Source organism: Sorex fumeus, unplaced genomic scaffold (genome assembly GCF_029834395.1).
Source record: "Sorex fumeus unplaced genomic scaffold, SorFum_2.1 ptg000039l, whole genome shotgun sequence".
In the NCBI taxonomy this organism is placed as follows: domain Eukaryota; kingdom Metazoa; phylum Chordata; class Mammalia; order Eulipotyphla; family Soricidae; genus Sorex; species Sorex fumeus.
Window position 1 is genome coordinate 929,981 of NW_026606096.1, and position 27,475 is coordinate 957,455.

Sequence of the window (27,475 nt, forward strand, 5' to 3'; positions counted from 1 at the left end):
CTACTTGGGAAGGTCCCCTAAAATTTCCAGGAAAGAAAGCTCCGCTAAAACGTATTCACTGAAAGGATTACAGGTCTTGCTAAGTGAAGCCTCAGCGTGAACAGGGTTATATAAATTTATTATATTTATTACATCTGCCTTTGTGTTTTGATGGCCTAAACTGGTACAAGGTTAAGTTTCACTGGAACAAATCCATGATTAAAATATTGTTATTTCACAAAGGAGTCAACTAAACCCTCAACAACCTATCACAAATTGCAAACATTTGTGCTGTTATCAAGTTAAATGGAGAAATAACAAAATCTCTTCATAAACACAAAGTTAAGTCTCTCTCAGCTCAAAAAGGCCACTTGGGCTTCATACTCGTCCTTTAGACAAGATGTTACATAGCTCTGTATTAAGCCCATTTATAAATGATGGGTGCTTTTATGAGAAAATAAATTAATTTCCATTTTCATTTTGAAAGGTCCAGAAGTCACCAAATGAAATCACCAAATTCTGAAATGAGTTAAGTATGAAACTTTCTGTTAAATATTTGCTTTAAATTTACTATTAGAGTAGAAAAAGAGGGCTGGGGTGATAGTACAGTGGGTGGGACGTTTGACTTGCAAGTGGCTGACCCAAGCGCGATCCCTGGCATCCCATATGGTCCCCCAAGCATCGCCAGGAGTAATTCCTAAGTGCAGAGCCAAGAGAACCCCTGAGAATTGCTGGGTGTGACCCAAAAAGCAAAAATAAAATAATTTTTTTTTAAAAAGTAGAAAAACATAGCAATTTCTACAGGCTAGCAAGGGAGCCATAGCAATAAATCTTGATAGTGATGAAAATAAAATCGAAGGTTGTCATTTGTATTGAATATTGTGTCACTGAATGTTCATTTCTTTCCTTGAAGTTCTGAAATAATTCGTTAATTTTCCGTTCGTTAGATGAAAGATCTGAACTATAAAGTTCTTATTCCTCAGCCCACTGATAGGTATTCCCACTAACATCTTTTTTCAGGAGAGTTTCTGATGTTGCTAGCATGAGCCTACTAGGAGTGATCCCTGAGCACTGGCAGGTGTGGCTGCAAACACCCCACACCCACATCCACACCCACAACTGCCCCTGCAAAAAAAAAAAAAAAAGTAAAGATTTTCTAACTAGGAAAACACGGTGAGCTCGGTACATAAATTTTCACTTTTTGTTTTTTCTGCCACATGCGGTAACATTCCATTCTTACTCCTGGCTATGCACTCGGGGAGACTATTTAGGGTTCCAGAGATCAAACCCAGATCAGATATGTGCAAGTAAAGCACTGTACTATCTCTCCAGTCCAGATGCCATTTATTTTAATGGGGCTTATTTTTTTGGTAGCAAACAGAAGTGGGTGGCTAGTGCTAATTTTAGAATCAAATCTTAGATTCTTAGAATAATTTTTTCACAATCTCAAAACCAAATTTTCTATTACAAGATGTTTTACAATTTTCTTTCCTTACCAGTTCTTTCAATTAACTGAGACTTAATTTATAAACAATCTTCTCAAATTCCAAACTAACCCAAAACTTACATTTACATTGACAGATGAAGTATCTTGGAAATCCTTCTCAAATAGTACCAAAACCAATGTAAAGACTATGAAACATAAAGTTGAATCAAAATATCACATAGCATTTAATTGTAAATATATTTATTACAATTTACAGATTAGTTAACAGTTATATATACAAATATAATTTTAGCTATAAAATCTCCACACGCTGGTAAATTAAATTACTGAATCTGCTGAAGCCATTTAAAAGTCCTCTAGTCTCTAATGTTACCTTTCTTAAATTATAAAAAAATAACATTTGATTCAAGTTAAAGATGAACAGGTGCTGTTAGTACATTTCAACACCAAGGAAAGGCAACTTTACCTGTCTGCACAAAGGTTTTCACATGCTACGATGATTCTTAAAGCACCATTTTAAGACTTTAAATGTATAAATAGTGAAAATTTTCAAGAATGTGGGTGTTTAACTTTGGTCTAACAACTAAAATCGGAATGAAACTCGAGTTTTCCTTCAGTCCACCTTAAAATGGTCCCTTCCATCCTGCCCACTGGCGTACGGTCACTTCTTTTAAACTGAAGTCTTGGCCTGGAATTAATTCATTTCATGGTAGGGTTGAAACCCTCAGAGAACAATTTCTCAAAACCCAACAAAGGTAAAAGATATTCCGTCATCTTCACATAAGGTGAGATGCTAGATTTCAGAAAGAAGAAAAGTCTAGATCTCTAAAATAAAATGCAGGCTTCCGTTGGGTCTTGAGAAAGCACATGTACTTTTCAAACACTTTTATTAAGGCCACCTGTGACTTCTTTCCAACTGATACAGGTGGTACTTCAAACTACCCAGCTTGGGCAGGAAATCCGACTCAACAGAAGAGCACAAGCCTTGAATGTGAGGCATCTCTGGGTACAATCCCCTACAAGAGCCTCAGCCCCCAGCCCCACCCCTACAATCTACCCTGTGGTCGGTTGTTAAACCAAGACTCTAAACGCATTCCCTGTGATTACCCAACATGAAGGTGTACTAAACACGCTGAGCAAGGGCTCTGCACAAATCTGACCATCTTTTATGATACTGCACTCTCAGTGTGTTCACTGATGAATCTATCAACACTGGAGGCAACTCTTAAGAACAAAACAGACAGAAATAAAATAATGACCAGGTAGACTATAAACTGAGGTAGTAATTCTGCAAGCACTCCAATGAAAAATTCATTCATACACTGAAATCAGTTAAAAATTAAAAGATCACCTATTCTACTCATATTTCTATTACCTGTGCAGTAGAAATAGAACATTTTGAAACTGGTTAATATGTCTTCAACTTAACAGAGAACACCAATAATAGGAACTAATTAAATAAACCAAGCACAACTAGTCACTGCAAAACATTCAATTCACAAGCAATCTTGAGTTAAGATATTAAGATTTCCCGTTATTAAATCTATAATTCTATCTTCTCCTGAAAGTATAAGCCTTACTATTCCAAGCCTTACTATTCCTTCTCTCATTAAAATAGAACACAATAAACTTGGATATTGACTGAAGTCTGCACATTTCAAACTGGAAAATTCCTAACTGCCCATTTCCAAGTTTACAACGTCACCCTGACAGGCATTTAAAAGTGACAGTGCCGAGAAATGATTGAGTAACACTGGTCTTCTGTGGAGAGCATACAACAAAACAAAATTGCTGAAATGCCTCACATTATCTTCCTTTTATATATTCTAGGATTTTTAATTTAAAAAATAAAAGCTTATGATGCAATCATTACTTTCTGCAGTCTTTTCCATTATTTTTATCTGCTCATAGATACAAAGAACCATTCAACTAGGAACTACAATAACATTTACAGAACCCTTTCCAGAGAGCAATTTAAGAGAGTAGAGACTAAAATTTGGCAGAAAGATGCAGCTTTCCCAAAGTACTACACATGCAGATCCTGCAGCGGTCCTTGGAGACCGGTAACCTATAACCAAACACACCACACATTTTCAACCAGTCATTTTTAGATGGGGAAAAAAAAAAGGTGACACCATGTGTTTTCAGTTAGCAAAAACCTGAACTTTTTTTTAAAGAAGGTGAAGAAACCATGAAGTCCATTAACTTCAGAATGGTCCGGGGAAGAACAGCCCAAAGTCTTCACGCATAGATTATAATCAGAAATGGGTTCTGAACCCTATAAATATCATTTTCAAAGAAAACGAGAGTTTTAAAAGTGCAAAATTACACCTTAAAAGGTTCTCTTTCACCACAGCAAATAAACGGCATTCAAAAACAGATCCATCTAAGGGAGGATAAGAAATCATACCCTTTCCCCCTCTGTTACCAAGGGCTGGCTTCAGACCTACGTGTGAGAGGGATGTAACAAAAAACTATGAAGCCAGGTCGCTGGACCTTCTGTTAAGAAGTCAGAGAACAGCTGCCAAATGTGTTTGAAAGACACCTCTGAAGAGGCAGAGCAAGTGAGGGCAGAGGCTATCACATCGCCTTAACATTGCTTGAAAACAAGTCCTTGGAAGCATGTTTCCTGTAGTCTATTAAACATTTTTTCTCTGTGCTCAAATGTCAAGCAATAGCCAATAGCATGTTCTGTTTCCTGAATTCGTTTCTGGAACCTGCATCCATCCCTGGCAAATTCTTCCCACGGTCCTTTGCGATCCTCATCACCACTAATGTAATACTCAGTAACTTCTTCAAGGAAGGTTACCTGGAAAGACAAAGACAAACGCCAATCACGCTTAGGATCTCAGGATCATTACAGACATCAACCATTTTGCTGATTTCACAATGTCAACTATGTTGCTCCCAACCACAGCAAGATTTCTATAAAAAGGGAGGGCCACAGATGCAGCTCAGTGGCAGAGTTCACCTGTAACAGGTGAGACCCTGGAAAAAAGAAACAAGAGGGAGAGGAAGGAAATTAAGGCTACGTAGATGGCACTGGATATGGAGGTGGGCAGGCGATGCCACCTTACCTTCCCACGTGTGCACACTGTCCCATCTCCACTGTTGTTCCGCTGTTCCCCTTTAGCCCTTTTCGCTTCGATGTTATCAAAAAATGAACTTGATGGGGAAATGATTTTTCCATTATTGACCCTTACCTTTTTCTTAAAGAAAAGTTCTATGATATGCTTCTCCAAAATGACAAATGTTTCTAAACAAGTTTTCAGAGATAACAGTCCTGAAGTCAATTCTTCTCACTAAAATATCAAAGCTTTGGGGCCAGAGATACAGTACAGTAGGTAGGACACTTGCCTTGCACACAGTCAACCTAAGTTCGATCCCTAGCAGCCCACATGATCCCAAGACCCGTCAGGAGTGATCCCTGAGTGCAGAGACAGGAGTAAACCGTGAGCACCCTACGTGTGTGGCTCTAAAACAAACAAACAAACAAAAAAACCCAGCAACTACACCTTCACTTATTTCTGCCTTTTCCCTCTCCTGTGGTGCTGGAGATGAAACCCAAGGCCTCGTAAGGGGAACCATAGACTTGATCAGAGCTATATCCCAAGCCCCTAGTTTTATTTTTTTAATTCACTTTTCAGGGCTGGAGAGATAGTAGAGTGGTAGGGGTTTTTTTTTTTTTTTTGCCTTGCACGTGGTGACCCAAGTTTGATTCCCAGCATCCCATATGGTCCCCCGAGCACCACCAGGAGCAATTCCTGCCAGGAGTAACCCCTGAGCATCAATGGGTGCAGCCCCAAAACAAAACAACAACCCCCCCAAATTATTTTTCAGTACTTTCAATTTCTGAAAATAAATTCTTACAATTTTAAAAAAGATGATAATTAAAATGAGAGAATTAAGTACTCAACAAAACCCACCAAAATTAACACTTTAAGACTATTTTAGACACTTTGTCATTAAGATAAAAACTTTTTGGCACAACGAATGGGAAAAGAGAGGGGGAGGGCTGGGGGGACATACGCTGGTGGTGAAAAGGGGTATTTGGAACACTGCATGAACTATCATTAACAACACTGTAAACCATTATGCCAAAAGTTTAAATAAACATTTTGGCTCAGGATGTGCCTCAGTACTCAGTTAACGGAGTACTTGTCTTGCATATTAGGGCCTGGGCTTAATCTTGGCACCCCACCCCACCTCCAAAAACAATACTCTTTGTCGTCTTTTCCTCATGTCATCACTATATATACACAAAATGATGACTGTGACCACATGCAATGAGTTCCTTTAATCCATATTTAATTTCTAGTATGAAAGTTTTTTTCTAAGATATCAAACTCCAAAGGTAAATTCTTGCTTTAATGTGTGTTCAAAGGTTACATCAGCTAATCCCACTGGAGCCGTCTACTTTCATTCCCTTTACATCAGGCCAAGGAATGCCCCTGAGGACAATTAGTAGATATGTAACTCCTTACTAGATATTGCATTCTAATGTTACTCACTGTATCACTAAAACAAATAATAACAAGAACTCAAATGCTGCTCCCATATGACAGGTTCTTTTCAAAGTGCTTCACAATTTTTAAGTCATTCACTCCATCTATGTACTCCCCCTACAGACACGGAACAGCAGCAGAGGTTAACTGACCGGTCTGGTAATCAGGATTCTGACCAGCTCTGCAGCAGGGCCATGCCAGGCCATGCCATGGGCATTTTAATCTCCCACACGACTCTAAGCATTCTAAGAATCAGGCACCACCCATTTCCCCACATACCTCAGGAAAGACTACCAAATAAGCTTCCCATATTTTGCCATATTTTGGATTCTTTTGTCTGTTTTGGGGGCCGCACCAGGCTGTACTCACTCAGAATCAGTTCCGGTGGGCTCGGGGCCCCATTTGGGGTGGCGGGGATTGAACCCACGTCATATGTATGCAAGGAAAGCACCCTACCTGCTGTACTATTGCTCCAACCCCCTTCCCATGTTTTAGATAATTTCTGAATAAATATTATTTCTAGTTCACAGTCAAGAACCCCACACTTACTTCACTTGTCTCCTTCTTACTCAAAGAACAAGCTAACATGAGACATGAAACTGGCCTGAGGTCCCTGAACAGTGAGGGGCCCTTTAAAGGGGAGGTAATGAATAGTGAGTTACCTTAGCCAGCTCAGTTAAATTACGTAATAACCCACACAACAGATGTCCTGGCCAGTATTATTCCCACCAGACAGGAGAGCAGAGGTAGGAGGGAGGCCGCGCTCCTTCCCAGGTCCAGCTGTCAGGCCTCCAAGCACCCTTGCTCAATAGGTCATTCCCAGGAACCCCTTAAATGCTTTTAACAGGGGGCTGAAGCAATAGCACAGCAGGTAGGGCATTTGCCTTGCATATGGCCGACCCAGGTTCAATCCCTGGCATCCCATATGGTTCCCTGCGCACCACCAGAAGTAATTCCTGAGTGCAGAGCCAGGAGTAACCGCTGTGCAACGACACCAGGTGTAATCGAAAAAGCAAAAAAAAAAAAAAAAAAAGCTTTTAACAGGACTTATTCTGAACTGACAAGTAAACTGTAAGACTACCAACATTTGAGACATTTTCTATCTCCTGACCAGTGTCCAAGTGTAAAGCCATCAAACCGGAACCAGCAGTCTGGCTCTGTGCTGGTTAACAGTAATCCCCCACTCATTCCTCTCTCCGAATAGACAATCATAGAAACTCTCCCTCTGCAAGGATACCCAGTGTGTTTGGGGGATTCTCTCCAATCAATTAACTTCTGGGGTCTTTTTTTTTGTTTGTTTGGGGGCCACACTCAGCGATGTTCAGGGCTTACTCCCGTGGTGCTCAGGAGTCCATATGGGAAGGCCTGATCAAACCTAGGTCAGCCACATGCAAAGCAAGCAAGCAAGTGCCTCACCCGCTGTTCTATCTCCCCCGAATTAATAACTTGTGTCAATAAACAAGAGATAAAAATTAAAAAGCAATTTGAAAGACTCCTATGTAAGGTTAACTTGCAAAGCGTTTAAAAAATCAAACACTTCAAGGAGGTTTAAAGCTTGGGAATAGGAAAACCAAACACCATCAGGGGTTGGAGAGATATTAGAGCAGTGTAAGGTGCTTGACTTGCATGCAACCATCCCGGGTTCATGCCAGTCATCCCAGGCATCCAGTAAGGTCCCCCAAGCACTGCCAAGAATGATCCCCCAGCCAGGAAAAAAAGGTCAGGTGTGGCCCAAAACCCAAAAAGAGATTCTTAAGACAAAAGCCAGAAGATAAATCTGACCTGCTAGTTTGGGGTGACGAGCATCAATAAAATATTAAAAGTGTCTGCAAACGACATACGCATTTACTATCGTTTTTAAATTCTGCTGCTGTAATAGGGCCGTCCCCAGTTCTAGAACTGGGCACACACAGGCTTAATATTCCTGCGTCGGGGCAAACTTGTAGAGAGGCAGCAGTCTGGAGCTGGCGCTCCCCCCCCTAATGCAAGCAGCACTCCCCTGCTAACACCACCTACCCAGCGTGAGGGTCTGATCTGGTCAGAACACCTGGGGGGGGGGGGGCGGGAGAGGGGGCACCCACTTCCACCCTGGCACCCGAGCTCCGAGGCCTTTTTTTCCTGCTGTGGCTAAGCACACGTCTCACTACCCGAGGCGTTGAAGGAAACGGACCGACCTTTTTCCTCCGGGCGGGCGAGTGTCCTTGTCCGAGAACAGACTGTCGCAGGCCCGCACACGCGCCTTCTGGGCTCCCGACCAGCCGCACCTTGCAGGACAGGACCGTGCGTCGCTCAGAAACGGCCACAAAGGACGCGGGGCCCCCGGCGGCGTCCCCGAAGCCTTTCCAGCTCTTCCCCGCCGTCTGGAAGGGCGCCTTGAAGTTGAAAAGGTTGTAGGGGTCGTCGGAGCGGCAGAAGGAGTTCCAGAGCCGGAGGCTCTCGGCCTCGTCGGCGCTCGACTCCCCATCGCCGCCGCCGCCGCCGTCGTCGTCGTCGTCCCCGCCGGGTCTCGGGTCTCCGCGCGGGTCCGCGGGCTGCCCGGGGCCGGGCCGCGCGCGGGTCCGGAGCGCCGCGGTGAAGTTGCGGGGGTCGTACGGGTCGCCGCTGTGGAAGGAGTCCCAGAGCTGGAGGCCGGGTCCCGGGTTCGCCTCGGACGACGAGCTGTCGCTGTCGCTGTCGCCGTCGCTGTCGCCGTCGCTGTCGAAGCCGTCGTCCTCGGACCAGTCCTCGCTGCCGTCCGACTCGGAGCCGGCGTCCGCGTCGGCCGGGGCGCCCCCCAGGATGTAGTCGATGAGCGGGTTGCTGCACGCGGGCCGCGCGGCGGCCACGCGGGGCGGCTCGTCGGCCGGGCCCGGGGGGGCCGCGCCCTCGGCCATGGGTGGCGCGTCCGCAGGCCACGTTGCCGCCGGGCCCGGCTTGCCCACGGCCGGCGGCGGCGGCGGCTCTTCAGTCAACAACTGGGCTCGGGCCACGGGGACCAGCGCGGTTCCGGAAGTGGCTCCGGCCGCGGGGCTCTGGCCGCCGCGCTTCAGGTCCACGCGCAGCAGGCCGTGCTCCTCCTCCAGGCTGTGATAGCCATGGTCCTGCTCGGGCGTGGGCAGCGTGGGCAGCGTGGGCAGCGCGGGCGGCGCGGGCGGCCGGCGGGCCTGCTGCAGGAACTCCAGCCGCTTCATGCGCAGGTGCTGGATCTCGGGCAGGCCCTCGCGGGTGGGCGGCGGGCATGCCGGGGGGCTGGCGGCCGCCCGCGCCGGCTCCAGGGGCGCACGGCGGCAGCTGCTGGAGCCGCCGCCGCTGCTGCTCTTGCTGCTGCCGGCCGGGCCGAGCGGCTGCCAGGGGCCGGGCCCGCCGCCCCGATAGCGCGGGCCGCCGCGCGGCAGGCCGTCCAGATAGGCCGGACTCAGCAAATAGGAGACGACGCTGACGCGGGGCGGCCCGGCGGGCGGGGAGCCAGGGTCCCGCTCGGCGAGCAGGCCGGCCAGGAGCTCCACGCCCCAGAGCCGCGGCTCCAGGAGGGACGCGGGCGCCGCGGGGGCCCGCGCCGGGCCCGGGGCCTTCAGCTCCAGGTCCAGGCGCGGGGCCCGGCACGGCCAGGGCAGCCCCTGCTCCAGCCAGTCCAGGGCGCAGGCGGCGGGGGCGGCGGCGGCGACCGCGGCGGCGTCAGGGCGCGGCGTCTTGGGCGCCGACGGCGCGGCCGGGTCGGCCCGCGCGCGCAGCCCCCGCCGGGCCACGGAGCCGCCGGCCAGGTCCAGCCAGCGGGCGGGCAGGAGCCCGCCGAGCAGCTGCGTCCAGAGCAGCAGGCGCTGCAGCAGGCCGGGCAGCGGCGCCAGCAGCTGGCCGAGCCGCCGCAGCCAGGCGCGGCCCGGGGCCTCGGGCTGCGGGGCGGCGGCGGGCGCGCGGGGCGCGGGGCGGCGGCGCAGGAAGCGGGGCAGCCCCCAGCCCCCGGGGCGCGTCCGCGGGCCGGCTCCGGGCTCCTCCATGCGGGGGGCGGGTGGGGCTGGGCTGCGCGGCGGCGGCGGCGGGCGGGACGCGGCGCGGCCTACACCGCCCGGACGGGGCCTCGCCGCGGGGTCGGGGTCCGCGGCCGGTCCCAGAAGCGCCACAGAGGGGAGCGGCTCCGGCCGCGGGCGGCGGGCCCTGCCGAGGAGCAGCAGGCGGCGGCGGCGGCGTCCATGGCGGCGGCGGGGGGCAGCCCTAGTCCGCACGGGGCCGGGCCACCATCGGCGGCGACTTCCCGGCACTGACTGGGCGCGGCGACCCCGGAAGGGCTGGGCTGGGCGCGCGCCTGAGCAGGGCACAGCCCAAAATGGCCGCGGGACGGCCCGGGCACGAGCGGACGAGGCGAGCGACGGCGGCGGCGGCGGCCCAAGCCAGCAGCAGCCGCGCGCCGCCGAACGTCACCGCGGCCCGGCGGGAGCGCGCGCACTTCCGGGCGGCGCCTGATTGGCTGCGCCCCGGGGCCCCGGCCCCGCCCCCGCCGGCCGCCGCCGCGGCCCCGGTTGCATCAGCCCGCCCGGGATCTGCGCGTGCGCACTGCTCCTCCGCCGGGCCCGGGGAGGCCGCCCCGCCCACGGATGCCCTGGAGCCCTTTTAACGGCCTAATACACCCTCCCCCCAGGGGGGCACTCCTCTCGCTAGCGTGCAGTGTGGTTAAGTGAAGGGCTGAGTCCCTCGTCTGCCCTCAGCGCTCGGTTTCGTAGTAAGAGTGGGCGTATGTCGTACAGACTTGGACAATTCACTTAGTATCTCTTGAGGATAAACTTTCTCTTTGTTGGAAGGATATCACAAGATCTTGTCTTTATTAAAGGACACTAAAATTCCTGCCCCCCCCCAAAAAAAAAGTAAGAGTGGGGCCGCGAGGAGATTGCCAACCGGTTGCAAGGCTTAATCCTCAAGTGAGTCAGGAGGGAAACATCTCGGCGGAAGAAGAATCATTCTTAGGTGTCAATCAATCACTCTAGGTGTCCCTGCCCGCTGTGTCTTTCGGACTTGCAAATCGCTGTTTTCTCCCTGCAGTCTTTCAGCGGCTCCAACCCACAGACCTCCGCCACGAGTAAGGGGAACGTGTGTTTCTCAGGTTACCCTGACCCCTTCAGTGGGGCAAAGCCGAGTCCCAGGAGGAAGGAACAGACCTGTTCCCTGAGCATTGGTCGGCTTTGAAATGTGAGCCCGGGAACTGCAACACCCAAAGAAGGAAGCACAGACTTCCTTCCTTTGAAATAATTGGTAACTGAAATAATCTTTTGAAATGATTAGTAATTTTAGTGGCTAGATTTGACTCTCTCGTGAGTTAGGTCTTACTTCATTTATTTCTGCTTAAGTTCCAAGAGCCAGGAATAAGCCCTGAGCACAGGTTGGGTATGCCCAACTCTCCTCCATTTCTGCTAAACTTTTTATCACTATTCTCTTTTGGGCTTTTTTTTTTTTAAATTGCATTGAGGTTTTGGGGTCACGAGCTACCGAGAGTATCTTGCCCGCTCGGCAAAGCCTGGCAAGCTCCCGGAGACTTGAGTATGCCAAACACAGTAACAAGAAGTCTCACAATAGAGACGTTACTGGTGCCCACTTGAGCAAATCATGAACAACGGGAGGACAGTACTACAGTGCTACAGTGAGACTGGAACAGGCACGTGAGGAGAATGGAATAAACTGCAACTGATCATCAACCCGCTTGGCTCTCGTTTCCTCCTCCTTCCAACAAGGGCATCAGCTGTCCCACGTGGGCAAGGAGCTGAGTCCACCGAAAGCAGTGGCAAGAGGGAGAGTCACGGGGCTTTCCCTAGCTGCCCAGAGATTACAGAGTAGCAGCCTGTAAGAGAAATCAGCAAGCAGCTCCCTGTAACCCAGCCATAATCAGGGCTTGCTCCTGGCTCTGCACTCAAGAATCACTCCTGGTGGTGCTTGGAGGACCGTATGGGATGCTGGGTATTAAACTCAGGTTGACCACCAGCAAGGCAAGGGCCCTACCCACTGTATAGCCCTAATCACTACTCTTAAAGTCAAGTATCTGTTAAGGAGGGAGGGTTACAATCCTGAACACCAGCGCCCATAAAGCTTTGGGGAGTCTGCAGATCCTGCTGAATTGAGATTGCTCAAAAAATAGCCTCTACTTTCTCAAAATTCCCATTCTTTGCCTTTTTAGTAGCCATATCTCTGAAACACCTCATGTTCAGTCCTAAGAGCGATAAAAAAAAATGAGTAATAAAAGTTTAACACTAGCAAAGACTACAGGGCCAGAGAGAGTAGCGGATAAGGCTCTTGCCTTGCCACTGGCATGACCCTGGTGTGATCCCTGCCATTCCGTTTGGTCCCTTGAGCATTGCCTGGAGTGAATACAGATGCCAGAGTAACCCCTGAGCAGCTCTGGGTGTGGCCCCAAAATTGAAAAAAAAATAGAGATGTTTTAGAGTAGTTGCTATATTATAATAGGCAAATTAAGTAATTGAAGCCACTGACACCCGGCCCCCTTTTTTGTAAAGTGAGGCTAGTTCTCCTTGAAAGGGTTGATGAGAGATCAGTTTCAGGTAGAGAATAGGGAAATAACATTCCCACATAAACACTCAGGGTCTGCCCTCAGGAATCACTCCAGGCAGTGCTCAGGATAAAATACAGGATGCCAGGGTTCGAACCTAGGTCAGCCACACGCAAGGCACGCGCCTTACCCTTTCTTTGCCTGTCACTCCAGCCCCGACACTGGAGCTTCTTCCATACTGTTTCTAGGCCAAGCTAGCCCTGGCCTCCCCTGCTCTACACCTATTCATGCATGGGGAGGTGTCCAGCTCAGATATCAGCTCCTTTGCCGAGTTTGGCTGACCTTGGCAATCAGAATTATGACAACGGTCACAGCCCATTACAGAACTTAGCATACTGTTGTGTAAATGCCCGTAAGTGTCACCCTGATGCTCCAGCTCCAGGGCTCAACCTAGCACAAGTGGTTCCCAAGGCATGATCTAGGGATCCTGTCTTAACTGTTTAGGTAGAAAATATGTTTTCTTTTTTCCCTGGGGGTTGGAGGTGGGTGGGAGTGGGAAGGGGCAGTTGGATCATACCAGGAATGATTTGTGCTCAGGAGTGATCCCTGGCAGTGTTTGGGGACCCACACGAGGTGCTGGAGATCCTCGTTGTATAAGGCAAACACCTTACACTAGCTTTACAGGCCCCTCAATATTTTCATATAATATTAAGCTGTTATTTTCTGGGTCTTTTGCAGGTGGATATTGAGCTCTACTCAGTGGTCCTCAAGGCTCAGAGGTCATTCCTGGCGGTGGTCAGGGGACCAATTTGGTGCCAGGTATGGGAGAGAGATCAGCTGCATGCAAGGCAGATGCCTTAACTCCTGTATCTTCAGCTCTGTTATTTCATTTTGAATTCTCATACCCAAAACATAATGACCACAAAGTCAAAACTTACTTTTGCCAGTTTACAAACCTCAGAATGAGAAATAAATGGTTATTTTTAAAAATTTACTTAGAACTTCATGCTAGAACAAGAGATCTAGTTTAATGGGCTAAGCTCAAGCTTCGCATGGAGGAGGCCCGTGTTTGATACCTGGTACACCGCCAAGAGTGACAAGCACTAGGCCAGGAGTAGCTCCTGAGTACTGCAGGGAATGATCCCCTTGGAAAAAAAAAAAAAACTACCACCTTATTCTGTATTCATTTAATGGAAACCTGACTAAATCATTTAACTTGGTTGCTTGTGGTTTCTGCTCTGTCTTGATTTTACATTCTGAAGATATTTAAACTTCAAGAAATAGCTAATTCACTTCAGATTTAGGTTTCTGTGGTGCTATTTTTCAATAATATTGTATTATTTCAATATTTGCAAATATTCATGTTATAACATTGATAATACCAGTGACCCATTGTGTTTATGTCAGTCTATGATCATTTAAATCTTTAATAGCAGAAATACAAATTTGAAATTAGACTAAAAAAACTTATCTTCAGAGTGTACTGTGGAATTATCTAGAGGGTGAGGTATGTGATTTAGCGGCACATTGAATGCAAAAGCAGGTGTGAAACTTATAACTTATTCTTTTCTTTCTTTCTTTTCTTTTTTTTTTTTGCAGTCTCAGGGATCAAACCTTACAGGTTCATGGCAAGCTACACCCCAGTCCAAAATTCTGTCCTCCCTTAAGGATATTTGGAAGAAAATCTAAAAATAATGCCATTCTTATTAATAATTACTTTGCTTTGAAAATTAAGCTTTCATTTAAAAATTAGCATTTAATGCTTTATTGTTTTTTAAAAATTTATTTTTATCTTTTATTGTTTTGCGGTTTTGGCCACATCCAGCAGTGCTGGGGCTTCCTCCTGGCTCTCTTCTCAGGGGTCACTCCTGAAGGTGCTCAGGAGACCATATGAAATGCCAGGATTGAACCCAGGTCCATCCTGTGCAAGGCAAGAGATAAGGCCCCTTACTCGCCTATCTCTCTGGCCCACTATGTAAACAGAAGTTCTTTAGGGTCCTCGGTAACTTTTTTTTTTTTTTTTGGGCGCGAGAGATGCTAGTGATCAAACCTCAGACCTTACCTTACACATGCAAGGCCTGAACTCTATCACCACACTCTACCCCTAGCCCCCACCCCCAACCCCACAAATTTTAAGACTGAAAAGGTGGAGGAAAAGAGCTAGTTCATAGGGTCAGAGCGACAGTACAGTGGGTAAGGCACTTGCCTTGCATGTGGTTCAGTCCCTGGCACCCCATATGGTCACCAGAACCTGCCAGAGGTGACCCCTGAGCCAGAAGTAAGCAAACCCTATGTACAGTTGGGTGTTACCCACGAAATAGACAAAAAGAAACTTTGAGAGCTCGTTCACGGGGCAGAGTGCATGCTGGGAAGGCCCTAGTGCCAATGAAAGTGGTACCTAAGACCAGATTTGGGATCCTCTGACTTAGCTGTGCTGAGCATCACATGTCTGTCAAGTAATAATACTTTCTTTTTTTCCTCTTTTTATTATTTAAATGTAGGAGTATTGCTATTTATTCAGCCATTGATTAGGCTGATTGAATGGGGCATGAACTCCACCTTACTTTTTTTTTCTTTTTTATAAATTTATTTATTGAATCACCATGAGAGCAGTTACAAAGCTTTTGGGTTTAAGTCTCTGTCATACAATGATGAAATAACCGTCCCTTCACCAGTGCCCATTTTCCACCACCAAAAAGAGAAAAATAATAATTTCATAGCAATTTACAATGCCCAAGCCTCTCACATTCCACTCTTTTGTCCCTTTTTTTTCATATTTTATTTTATTTCAGGTACCCCTGAAAAAGATGTCTACAACTTTTGTTTGTTTGTTTGTTTGTTTATTTGGGGGCCACATCTGTCAGTGCTCAGGAGTTATTCCTGGCTCTGCACTCAGGAATCATCCCTGCCAGTTCTCAGGGGACCATATGGGATGCCGGGAATCATCAAACCCGGGTCAGTCTCATGCAAGGCAAATGCCCTCCCTGCTGTACTATCTCTCCAGCCCCATCATGTCTGCAATTTGTGACTGTACCTTTTCTTCCCTATGTCACGAGAGCCGTAACTTTTCTTTTCCCTTACCTGGGAAGTTGCTCTAGGTAGGGAAAAAAGCACAAGCATGAAGCTTTGGCAGGCTCTAAGAATATGTGACTTTGACCTGGATCTCAACTGTTGAATAAAGTGGGGCCGGGCTCCCGGGACCTGCTATCAGCCGGAGGACAGAAGGGCAGCTCTGTGTGCAGAGATAGCAGCTTGCGCGGGCAGGCACGCCAATTCCTGAGACTTGCAGGTTCACTGCAACTCTGCAGAAAACCATCTGCACCTCCATTATATTTTTTTCAAAAGATGGTTCCAGGGGCTGGAGTGATAGCACAGCGGGTAGGGCGTTTGCCTTGCACGCGACCGACCCGGGTTCAATTCCCAGCATCTCATATGGTCCCCCGAGCACTGTCAGGAGGAATTCCTGAGTGCATGAGTGCATGAGCCAGGAGTAACCCCTGTGCACCACCAGGTGTGACCCACAAAAGCAAAAAAAAAAAAATTAAAGATCAGGGGGCCAGAGTAATAGTATAATGGTAGGGAGCTTGCCTTGCATGCGGGCCAGCCTGGGTTCAATCCCTGGTACCACATACAGATGGGCCTCAAGCCCTGTGAGAAGTGAGCCCTGAGTGCGGAGCCAAGAGTAAGCCCTGAGCACCCTCAGGTGTGACCCCCCCCCCAAGCCAAAAATAAAAATACAGAGATGATCCTAGGCCTCAAGTAATGAATAATTTCTGATTTCAATTTTCTGAGTCTGTATCACCTCACAAATTATAATTCCAAGTACCCCACTCCTGTCTTTGCAATTTTCAACTCACTATTCAGTTACTTACAAGACCCCCAGGGACCACCAAATCATTTCAACACCATTTCTTGCATTTGTGATGCATTACCTCCCTTCACTTCTCTCCTTATCAATGAGTTCTAGAAGCCAGTATGAAAACTAGCCCCTTGCAAAGACTCTTCGTTCTCTCATCTTGCTCCTAGTCCAGCATTCTTCTCCAGCAAAATTTTGAACTAGTTAAGCCTAATGACTCACTTTTTCTGACTTATACCTTCATAGCTGCAAAGAGAGATGACAGGAGCCAGGAGTGGCTTAGTGGGAGAACACCTGCCTCACCTGCAGGGAAGCGAGAAGCCCTAAGTAGGATCCCCTTGACTATGGACTCAAAAGGGAGTGGCTAATGCTAAAGCCCCATCTCATCAAACCAGGGCTTAACATAATTAGTTAATTTTTTTTTTTTTTTGCTTTTTGGGTCCCACCTGGCGATGCACAGGGGTTACTCCTGGCTCAGCACTCAGGAGTTACTCCTGGCGGTGCTCAGGGGACCATATAGGATGCTGGGAATCAAACCCAGGTGGGCTGCGTGGAAGGCAAACACCCTACCCGCTGTGCTATCTCTCCAGCCCCTATTTTTTTTTTTTTTAGAAATTTATTTGGTGGGGCCACTGGCAGTGCTCAGGAGCTACTCCTGAGCTCAAGAATCACTGCCAGTGGGCTCTGAGGACCATATGGGATGTGGGAATTAAACCCAGGTTGGCATGCAAGGCAGACCTCTACCCACTGTACTCAGTCTCCAGACCCTATACCTTGTTAGTTGCTCGTTCCACCACTGTCAGGAATATACAATTAAACAGCCCAGAATGCTGGCTGATCCCCAGGGAAGGTGGCATTGCCTGATGCAATGCGCTCTTCCTTTGCCCTCCTACCCTCCTCCTGTCTACACAGCCTTCTATTTTGTACAACCATTTCCTACTTGCTAATGCGATGCTGTTCAATTCACTCATCTTGTCATGGAAGCCAATTAGAACTTCAAATTTACTGCAACAAAGTGGTTTTAAGGCGCGAAGATTGTGAAATTTGTTTTTATTCTTTTTATTTTAGATGGGGAAGGTTGGGGCCACATATGGGTGATGTTTGGGGATGAGGGCGAAGTAACTCCTGGCAGTGCGTAGGGACTTGATGGTGCTGGGGATCAAATCCAGGCCCCCTGTATGCTCAGCCCTTTGAACTGTCTCTCCAGCCCTAAACTTTGTTGTTCAACATAATTTATCCTTGCTGGAGAAATTCAGCACGAATCATGCTGAATGACTTCATATTTGTGATGACTGATTTTATCAACATCAGGCACTCCTATCATATCCAGAGGGGTGCTTCCTCACTCTTAGATTATTCCACATATTTCTTTTCCAAGTTTTCAGCATTCCCATATACAATATACCCTTCAGTTTATTGTCACATTTCATGGGTCACTCAAAAAAATAGATACAATTGGACATAAGCAATCTTCTCCGCCCACAACTGAACTCACCAACATACCTATATAATCTGCTTTCCATCACATTATAAGAAAAGCAGCTTCTTGGATCCTTTCATGTTACTCAGAATTCTGACCTTCCTTATCCCCCTTTTCCGGTAATGTAGAATTTTCTCTCATGCTAACAGATCACCCGAGCAGAGGCTAATATTCTGTCTTAAAAGTAAGAACTCTGGGCCAGAGATATAGACAAAGGGCTGGAACAAATGTTCTGAATTCAGGACACCAAGTTCAATACCCATGGTCCGCAAGAGGTCCCCAGAAGCAATCCTTGAGCATTTGTTTCAGGGGTATCCCCAGAGCACTGTTGGGCATGTCCTCCCCGATCCCTGCAAAAGGTAAAACCTCTTCCCAGACCCATGCCCTCTAAATTTCTGCAGCACTACAGCAGAATTTCTGTGACGAGTCTGCCTGTTTTCTCCTAACCCTCCCCTCCCACCACATTCAAACAGCCCTCATCACAACCACTGGGAACATTTAGCCACATAAAAATGTTTTTTTTCCTTTTTGGGTCACACCCAGGGATGCTCAAGGGTTACTCCTGGCTTTGCACTCAGTGGCAGTGCTCAAGGGACCAAATGGGATGCTGGGAATCGAACCCAGGTTGACTGTGTGCAAGGCAAACGCCCTACCTGCTGTGCTATCACTCCAGCCCCTACACATAAAATTCTTCTCCGGGGGTTGCACAGTGCTCTCCCTGAACACTGAGGGACCAACCACTCCCCAGACACTGCCAACATGACTTATTTGTCTAACCCAGACTGGCCATGTCCTTTTTCTTTTTTTCTTTCTTTTTTATTCTTTTTGGGTCACACCCCTGATGCACAGGGGTTACTCCTAGCTCATGCACTCAGGAGTTACTCCAGGCAGTGCTTGGGGGACCATATGGGATGCTGGAAATCAAACCCGGTCGGCCACGTGCAAGGCAAATGCCCTACCAGCTGTGCTATTGCTCCAGCCCCTGACCATGTCCTTTTTCAAAGGGGAAATCTGGATACTGGAAAAATGCTGTGTTGACACACAGAGATTGGGGTGATGCTCCCAGGAGGATTTAGCCAAACGGTGCCAAAGATAGTCAACAAGCCCCCACAAGAGAGGAATGCCTTGGAGGAAGTTCTCCTTCCCAGTCCTCCGTCCCTGCCAACAGCGGCTTTGGGCAGTTAGCCCGGGGAGGGTGGGGATTCCCAGGTAGCCACCTATCTGCAGCCCTCTGTGACACAGGCCTGGGGTGCTAGCACAATTGCTTTAGGCTCAGCCATTCTCTTGATTTCCCCACTACATCCGTGGCACCCCTCCTCCTCTGGCATCTCCCTCCTCCAGCTGGGACACAGCTCTTCTCTGCTCTAGATGTTGCTTCATGTCAGAGCTCAACTCACCCATTTCTTTCCTTTTTATAATTTTAAAAAAATTTTTAATGAGAGGCTGGAGCAATAGCACAGCAGGTAGGGTGTTTACCTTGCACACAGCCAACCTAGGTTCTATTCCCAGCATCCCATATGGTCCCCTGAGCACCGCCAGGAGTAATTCCTGAGTGCAGAGCCAGGAGTAAACCCTGTGCACCGCCGGGCGTGACCCAAAAAAGCAAAATATAAACAAACAAATAAATAATAAATTTTTAAACGAATCTCCATGATGTGCAGTTACAGACTTACAAACTTTAATGATTACGTTTCAGTCCTAAAATGATCGAGCACCTGTCCCTCCACCAATACCCGTTCTCCACCACCAATGTTCCCAGTATCTCTCCTGCCACCCCCACCCCAACCCCCCCACCTGCCTCTGTGGCAGGCTTTTTGGAAAACAATATGGACGTTTCTCAAAAATCTAGAAATTGAGTTACCATTTGACCCAGCGATACCACTTCTGGGAATATATCCCAGAGATGCAAAAAAGCATAGTAGAAATGACATCTGCACTTGTATGTTTATTGCAGCACTATTTACAATAGCCAGAATCTGGAAACAACCCAAGTGCCCGAGAACAGATGATTGGTTAAAGAAAGTTTGGTACATATACTCAATGGAATATCACCGTTTCTTTTTCCCTGCTCTCTAATCTGCATCATGTCATCACTCCACGGCAGGAGATGATTCCAGAACTACACCTTGAGACAGACCACTCTCATAACCTTCAGAGCCCGTTACCCACTTCTCTCCACTTGGGCTGTCTCCACAGCAACTCAAATGTGCATAAGCAGACTTTGGAATTCAGTTCAAACCCTCATCCTCACCAATGCTCCTGTATCCCACTCTCCCTGGCCTGTCATGGCTCTAAATTCAGGACATTTTTCTTTCTTTTTTTTTTTGTTTTTGTTTTTGGGCCACCCCTGGTGTTTTTCAGGGTTTTCTCCTGGCTCTGCACTCAGGAATCACTCCTGGTGGGACTTGGGGGACCATATTTGATTTCAGGGATTGAACCCGGGTTGGCTGTGTGCAAGACAAGTGCCCTGCCCACTGTACCAGTGCTCCAGCCCCTCAGCTTACTTCATTTTTGCCATCTTTCTCTGAACTCTGAAATGGGGTCTCCTGGGCCTCCTCTGTTTCTCTTCTCCCTGGGGACCCCCACTCTCTTCCCCAGCCCTCACCACCCCACTCCCTCAGGATGGTTCACATTTCTATCCCAATTTGGCCAAGAAATTTTCTTAAATCAGAAGCTTGCCAGATTCAAGTTCAAACTTTTAAAGGGCCCACTGGGACTTGTCCAGAACTTAGTAAACCTGACCCACTTATAGAAACCCCACAGGTACTGTGCCCTACCCTTATAACCCCCTTGGAGGCACCCCCTAAAATGGCTCAGCATGAGACATGGCTGCACCCCAAGTTGTGAAAACTACCCAGCTAAATGCTCGAGCACGAATTACAGAATCACAGCATCTCCCTCCTCCAGCTGGGACACAACTCTTCTCCGCTCTAGTAGTTCTGAGGCATCACAGAGCTTGTTTGCTCTCTCAGAGATGGGCCTAGAGGCGGCTGGAGCAGTAACACAGTGGGCAGGGTGCTTGCCTTGTGGGCAGCCGACCAAGGCTTGATCCCCGGCATCCCATCTGGTTCCCCGAACACCACCAGGAATGGGAGTGCAGAACCAGGAGTAACTTCTGAGTCTTACTGACTATGGCTACTCCCACCACTCTCACCAATAAAATAAAATAAAATAAAATAATAATAAAGAGAAAAGAAAAGAAACGGGCCTGGATTGGTAGGTAGCAAATGTCTTACATGCAGAGGATATAATCTTAAGAGTCCCTCAGCCCACTAAGGGGCCAAATGCCTAAATCACACCAGTAGGGTTAGTAGGGGTCAATGGGGACCAATCACTTAATGGCATAATAAAGAACAGGAAAGAAGAATAACACTAGATGTATAAAAGCCATGTTTCTCAACCTCTTTCTGACCTTCACCCCCTTCCGACTTTCCAATGCCCCCATCCTAGAATACTTGTTCCCCTAGTCTCATGCCCTGGACCCCCATTTACGTGATTTTTACCTGTGGCCCCTAGGAATACCCTGAGGGTGCCCAGTTAAGAAACGCTATAATAAAGCACTCTAAAAACCACTAAATATTCGACCAATTAAAAGATTCCCATTAAACACTACCTAGGAGGAGAAATGAGTCAAATAAACCTGAATTCATTCAATATCAGGATCCAAGGGTTGGAGAAATTACAGGGGTTCAAGTTCTTCCCTTGAATGCAGTTGACCCTGGCTTAGTCTGTGACACTGCATGGTTGTGGGAGCAACCCCAGAGCACTGCTGGGCACAACCCAACCCCCGCCCTCCTCCCCCAAACAAATTCCAGATCCATCGCTGTGTGCAAGTAAGACAAGTAAGTACCTTACCTCTCTGATTTTCAGTTGCTTCCTCTATAAAATGAGAATAAAACCCACTTGATCAGGTTGTGTGAAATGATTTCACTGACACATTTAATGCCTACAGTGGAGAGCACAGTACATATCTAAGGCAGTTTGTAAAATCACAACTATCTTTTCCATCACTTGATCACTTGATTAACCTGAACATACTAATATTGCCTTATCAGTAGAGTGATAGCAAGCAGGTAAGGCACTTGCCTTGCACGTAGCTGACCCAGGTTCAATCCCCAGCATTCCATATGTCCCCTGAGCACCGCCAGGAGTAATTCCTGAGTGTAGAGCCTGGAGTAAGTCCTGAGTACCACCAAGTGTGACCCCTGCCCACCAAAACAGTCCAAGAGCGCTGAAGAGATAGTACAGTGGGCATGGGTGTTTGCCTTCCATGTGGCCAGCCCAGGTTCCATCCCCAGCATGCCATAGGGTCCCTCCAGAATTGACTTCTGAATGCAGAGCCAGGCATAACCCCTGAGCACCACAGTATGGCCCCAAAGCCAAATGAATAAATACTGCCTGACTTGAAAAAATAGCACTGTTTTTCTCAAATGTCATTTATTAGAAAATACAATTCCAGAGAAAGTAGGAGACGCAGGGTACGGGGAGTAGGTGCAGTACATGGATTTGATGGGGCACGCGGAGGGGCAGAATAAAGTGAGCCCCAGGCAAAAAAACCCAGAGCCCATCCCTGGTCCGTTCATCAGCAGTCAGCTGGGGATTTCACTCTGGAAGAAACGTTTTTTTTTTCCTCCAGCTATGGAATGAGTTGGCGGTGGGAGTTTAACCAACTGAGCTGGTGAGGGTGCCACGCCGGGTGAGGGTGGCTGGTTCTGCATCGTCCTGTTTCACCGCCCGCCGGTTCTGGTTTACACACTCGCAACACATCCAAAGTCTCTCCCTCATTTTTCAGAGAAGACCACTTTGGAGTGAAGTGCACGGGGGAACTGCAGATGCACCGAGTAGGGAATGAAGCGTATGAAGACGAGAGTCTCACCCTCCCAGCTCAGCTCCGGGGGAGTGGGGAGTCACAGGTGGCTCCCATCCTGCGTCCTCGAAGCCAAAGAAAACTCCTGGAAAAGGGCTCTGACTCCCACACGTGTCCTCCTTACTGGCAGGGCATCCCTTTGGCTCCAGACTAACAAGGTTTCTGGCCCCATGGAAAGAGGGAGCTGCTTTATCAAAAGTGGGACAGAGAGGGAGTTGGGGAGACAGCAGCACAAAAAAAGAGTGTGGGGTGGGGGGCACCCCAGGAATTGCCCAGCTGGTGGCCACACTGGCTTCAGCCACTCCCTCGAGGCCCCGTTGCAAGGCCTCGAGATGCCCTTGAGTGAAAGGGAGGCTCAGGGGGGGAGGCAGAGCTGAAGAGAGACCCCATGAGGTCTTTGGGGGGCTGGGTAGGGCTGGCTGAATGGCGGGGAGAAGCCAGGAAAAGCAGAAGACAGAAGAACACGCCCATCAAGGGTCCCGTCCAGGAACGGGGTCTCTGGGGAGCCAGGTAGGGCCCATCCTCGCACACGTCGCTCTCCTTTGGAGGCAAAATCCAAGGGGCCTCGGCACAGGGCATCCTCCCCACACTCCCCCTGCCCTTCGAGTGGGGGGGCGTCCAAGCGAGGACCCACCAGGCCTCTCCCCCACATTCCCCACAGGTAGAAAACCAAACCCGAACCGCACACGCCCGGGGCCCAAGGGAAAGACCGGTCAGAACCCTGATCCCCCCAGCCCCCAGTCTCCCTCTTCTATTCTGCCTTCTGGGACATAATTAGTCCCCGCTCACGAGGCGTCCTGAACAGTGAGGACAACACAACTATTTCATTTTTTAAAAATAAAAATAAAGATGTGTCCCCTCCCCACCCCACCCGCTGCCTGCTACTTCATACCACCCCCCCTCCCCGCCCCTCACACCCCAAACCAGAGGTTGCCCCCTTGACACAAGGTAAACTTAAAACGTCGCTGCGACCTCACAGCCTCCCTTGTGGCTGCTCATCGCAGCCAACCCAGGTTCCGTGTTGCGGAGCCGGTGACAGCGGAGACCGCCTCGCGCCGGCGTCCCACACCGAGGACCCCACCCCTGGCGACAGCAGGGCCCTGGCCCTTCAGCAGGGCAGGCCACTCCCCCAGCTCCACCACCAGCCTGGGTGCCCAGGCCAGGGCTGTCCGGGGCTCACGGGGTCTCGTGACTGCGAGATCCCAGCGCGAACCAGCCGGTCTTCTGGGCCAGGTCGAGCTCGCGCAGACGGATGCGCACCTCGCCGAGGAGGACGTTCTCCCAGAACCCTTGCTCGCTCAGCACGCTCAGCTGCAGCTCCCGCTGCTGCAAGTCGCCCTGCGGGATTCCGTCATACACCAGCTGCGAAGGAGACGGGGCGGTGAGAGAGAGAAGAGAGAGAACCTGGAGAGGCCCCGGGGCCAGGGAGGAGGCAGAAGGCACTTGGTTTCGCGTGGCCCAGGCCCAGCCCACTGCATCTTCCTCTCCAGAGAGCGAGGGACTTGGCTCCCTGCTCAGAGTCCAAGTCCTCTGCAAGCTTTTTTTTATTGGGGCCATGGTTCATAACTGGAGTTGGTCGAGTCCAGGCCACACCCCAGCTCTGCATCCCCACCCAAAAGGGCAGTGAGCGCTTGGCGCCCAGGCTCAGACTGTCTTTCAGGCTCAAGAAGCCGGACGGGGCTGGAGTGAAAGCACAGCGGGTAGGGCGTTTGCCTTGCATGCGGGTGACCTGGGTTCGATTCCCAGCATGCCATATGGTCACCCGAGCACCGCCAGGAGTAATTAACCCCTGTGCATTGCCTGGTGTGACCCAAACCAAAAAGAAAAAAAAAAAAGACGCTGAACGATCCTCAAGCCAGCCCCCTGCTGCATGGTGAATGCTGATACAGGGTCGTGGAGATCCTGGGTTCCATCCCTGGCACCATCTGCCCTTTCCCACCAGCAGCGCTGGGTGAGGCGCAAAAAAGCCAGAGGAAAAGAGAAAGTAGAGGCTGGAGAGATACACAGTGGGTAGGGTGTTTGTCTTGCATGCTGCCGACCTGGGTTCGATTCCCAGCATCCCATATGGTCCCCCTGCACCGCCAGGAGTAATTCCTGAGTGCAGAGCCAGGAGTAACCACTGTCCATCGCCGGTGTGACCCAAAAAGCAAAAAAAAAAAAAAAAAAGAGAGCAAGAGAGAGAGAAAGTAGCCACAGATCAAGGTGGTGTGGCCACGTTCTGATACAATTTAATGTCCCCCCAAACGGGCAGAGTCTGCTGCCAGTCCCAGCACCACATACCATCTCATTGTAGGTGGGGTTGCAGGTCTTCCGGGCCACCTTGGTTTTCTTCTTAGTGGTTTTCTGGGGGTCAGGAAGGAGGTAAATCTTCACATAGGGGTCAGGGTCATTCCCATCCTGGAGCGGTTGCTACAAATAGAATTTTTTAAAAAGGGGGAGAGGGGAAAAAGATTGGGTTGGAGTGATGGAACAGTGGCTAAGGCACTTGCCTTACATGGATCCCTGACATCCCACAGGGCCCCCTGGACTCTGTCAAGAGTAATTCCTGAGTGCAGAACTAGGAATAATCTCTGAACATCACCAAGTGCGGCCCCCAAAGCAAAACAAAACAAACCCACCCCCCCCCAAAGATGAAGATGTACATTCTCTTTCTCTCCATTCCTGCCATCCCTCTCATTTCTCACAGCGCACCTTTAATTTACTGCCCACTTCTGGCTTCTCCTCATTCTGACAGAATTGTCTCCTGTGGCTATCAGGCTGCTCAGCCTAGTCCCCCGAAAACTCCCCTGAGCTTAGGAATGCTCAGCGCAAGCCAGAGCTCTGTCTAGTCAGAATGAACCATCACATGCCAGAGTCCTCCTGTCATTCTAAAACTTCCATTTATGCTGTCGTTTGACCCAGGTAGCCCCAGAGAGGCAGGGACGTGAGTCAGAGAGAGGAGGTGCTTCCTCGAGCTTGGCCGGTGAGTCACTCATCCAGGCTGACGTTTGGAGACTGACCCTGGATCTGATCACGTCCCTGGCTCTGATCTCACTGAGGGAAGCAGCCGCCGTCCAGACCACAGGCCCTGATCTGTGGGTCCCTGCAGTCTTCTCCTGTGTCATGACCCCAGTACCCCACTCCTGTACCTCACTGTGCTCCCCCGCTGCTTCGGACATATGACTGGTCCCCTGCCCTGCCCTGTGCTCCCCACACGGGCTCCTGACTCAGGACTCAGGGAGTGACTTGCTCCCTGGGTCAGGAATGAGCCTCCAGAGGTTACCACATGGCCCCTGACAGCTTTGCTCCAACAGCCTTCAGCAAGGCCAGTCCTGACCTCTCAGTGCAGAATGGCCACTAGTACCTTCTGCCTCATACTACTGCTCTGTCCTCTCTCACCAGAGCTCTGCTGCTGCCCTGCCTGCTTTCAGTATCTCCCTGTCCTCCTCTTCCTGCTGGAATGCAAGCTGCCAGGGGCAGGCACTTGTATCCAGACCTGATGCAAGGGTGCCTAGTGCAAAGTGAACAGAGATGAACTTCTGTTGAATGAACAAATGAATGACTGATCTGCGTGCAAGACGCAGGTCTCTTTCCAAAGCTCACACTTCATCCTGCCATACACCTACAGCCCAAGCCAGCACATTGTAGGGAATCAAGAGAACTTCTCTTCAGGGCCAGGGAAGTGGCCCAAAGGGCCAGAGCACCACTTTGCAAGTGGGAGGCCCTGGCACCACATGGTCCCCTGAAGCACTGCTGGGTGTGGCTCAAAAATCAAGCTAGAAAAAATTTTCTCTTCCCCTTTCATTCCCATTGTTCTTGGATCACACCCCAAATGTCACTCGGAGGCCCTGCCTTAACCCCCACCATAATTAATGCCATAATTAACATTCCACAAGCATCAGCTCACACGGAGTGCCTAAGAGGCACATTTTGATACCTCATTTTGATGAGGCTGAGAAATTTGGTTAATTGCCCGTGACCAGTGAGGGCAAGAAGCTGGTTCTGCTGCTGCCTAGACTCATCACAGAACCAGGATGGTGGCAGCCTCCTTGGGGGTCCTCAGCAAATCCCTGTGGTCTCTCTCCAGGAGGGCCCAGCAAAACAATCCCAGAAGCAGGACAAAGATGCTCAGGAATGGGCCTCACTTACCAGGTCCCGGATGTGCATGACCATGATGAAGAGCTTGTTATTTTTGTAGGAGATGGACAGCTTCACCTCCCCTCCCACCTTCCCAACGGGACGGGCCCAGGTGCCATCTGGAGGAACAAAAGACACCAAGAAAGGTGACAAGGCTGGCCCCATCCCCACCTGACACCCCACCACCACTCGGCCCCCAACAGTATGGCCTGATCAGGGCCCTCCAGGGGAAATGTGCCTCAGGGTACCCAGAAACAGCGTTTTCAGTAGATTGGGGCAGGTCCTGCCAACCACCAACCCAGGGGAGACTGTAGGAGGAGCTGGGGACCTCACATTCAGCGGGGAAACCAGTGGTCCAGCGGGTCCCCAGAGGCAGGCAGGACTGACCCAAAGAGGCCCCATACCTGAGGACTTGGGAGCCGGGCTGGTGCCTGCAGCCTTGTCGTCACGTGGCAGGGTGTGGAAGAAGGTGTACACCAGGTCACACTGGAATGGAATCGGAGAGAGCCATTCCTTGGTCAGACACGACCCGTGGGGAGGTCAGGGGTGGCTGGGAGCAGCGACTTACCACAGAACCCGGGGGTGGGGGGGAGGGGAGGAGCTAGGCAGTTCCTGGTTGGCTCCAACATCCAACCCCTAAAAGAATCTGGGGATGCTGGGAAACAGCTCAAAGGGCCGGAGAGAATGCTTGTGCCCTGCAGGAGCCCTGGGTTTGATCCCTGGCACCACCCGATCAGAAAAAAACACAAAACCACCTTG

General features: G+C 49.6%; 2 protein-coding genes across 2 annotated transcripts in view; both read right to left on the bottom strand.

Moving 5' to 3' along the window:
• Nucleotides 1–1,626: 1,626 nt before the first annotated feature.
• PPP1R15B (protein phosphatase 1 regulatory subunit 15B) lies at nt 1,627–10,142 on the bottom strand. Its single transcript, XM_056119069.1, has 2 exons — nt 8,106–10,142; nt 1,627–4,235 (listed from the first exon to the last, which is right to left on the bottom strand). Exons 1-2 carry the CDS (start codon nt 9,903–9,905, stop codon nt 4,017–4,019), a joined length of 2,019 nt encoding a protein of 672 aa, XP_055975044.1. The 5' UTR covers nt 9,906–10,142; the 3' UTR covers nt 1,627–4,016.
• Nucleotides 10,143–23,725: 13,583 nt separating this feature from the next.
• Nucleotides 23,726–27,475, bottom strand: part of PIK3C2B (phosphatidylinositol-4-phosphate 3-kinase catalytic subunit type 2 beta) — a 41,801-nt gene continuing 38,051 nt past the window's right edge. The window contains exons 29-32 of the mRNA XM_056119067.1: nt 27,121–27,202; nt 26,729–26,835; nt 24,881–25,009; nt 23,726–23,962 (exon numbers count right to left, since the gene is read on the bottom strand). Coding sequence (XP_055975042.1) covers nt 23,777–23,962; nt 24,881–25,009; nt 26,729–26,835; nt 27,121–27,202 — 504 coding nt within the window. The 3' untranslated portion in view covers nt 23,726–23,776. The remainder of the gene's footprint in view (nt 23,963–24,880; nt 25,010–26,728; nt 26,836–27,120; nt 27,203–27,475) is intronic.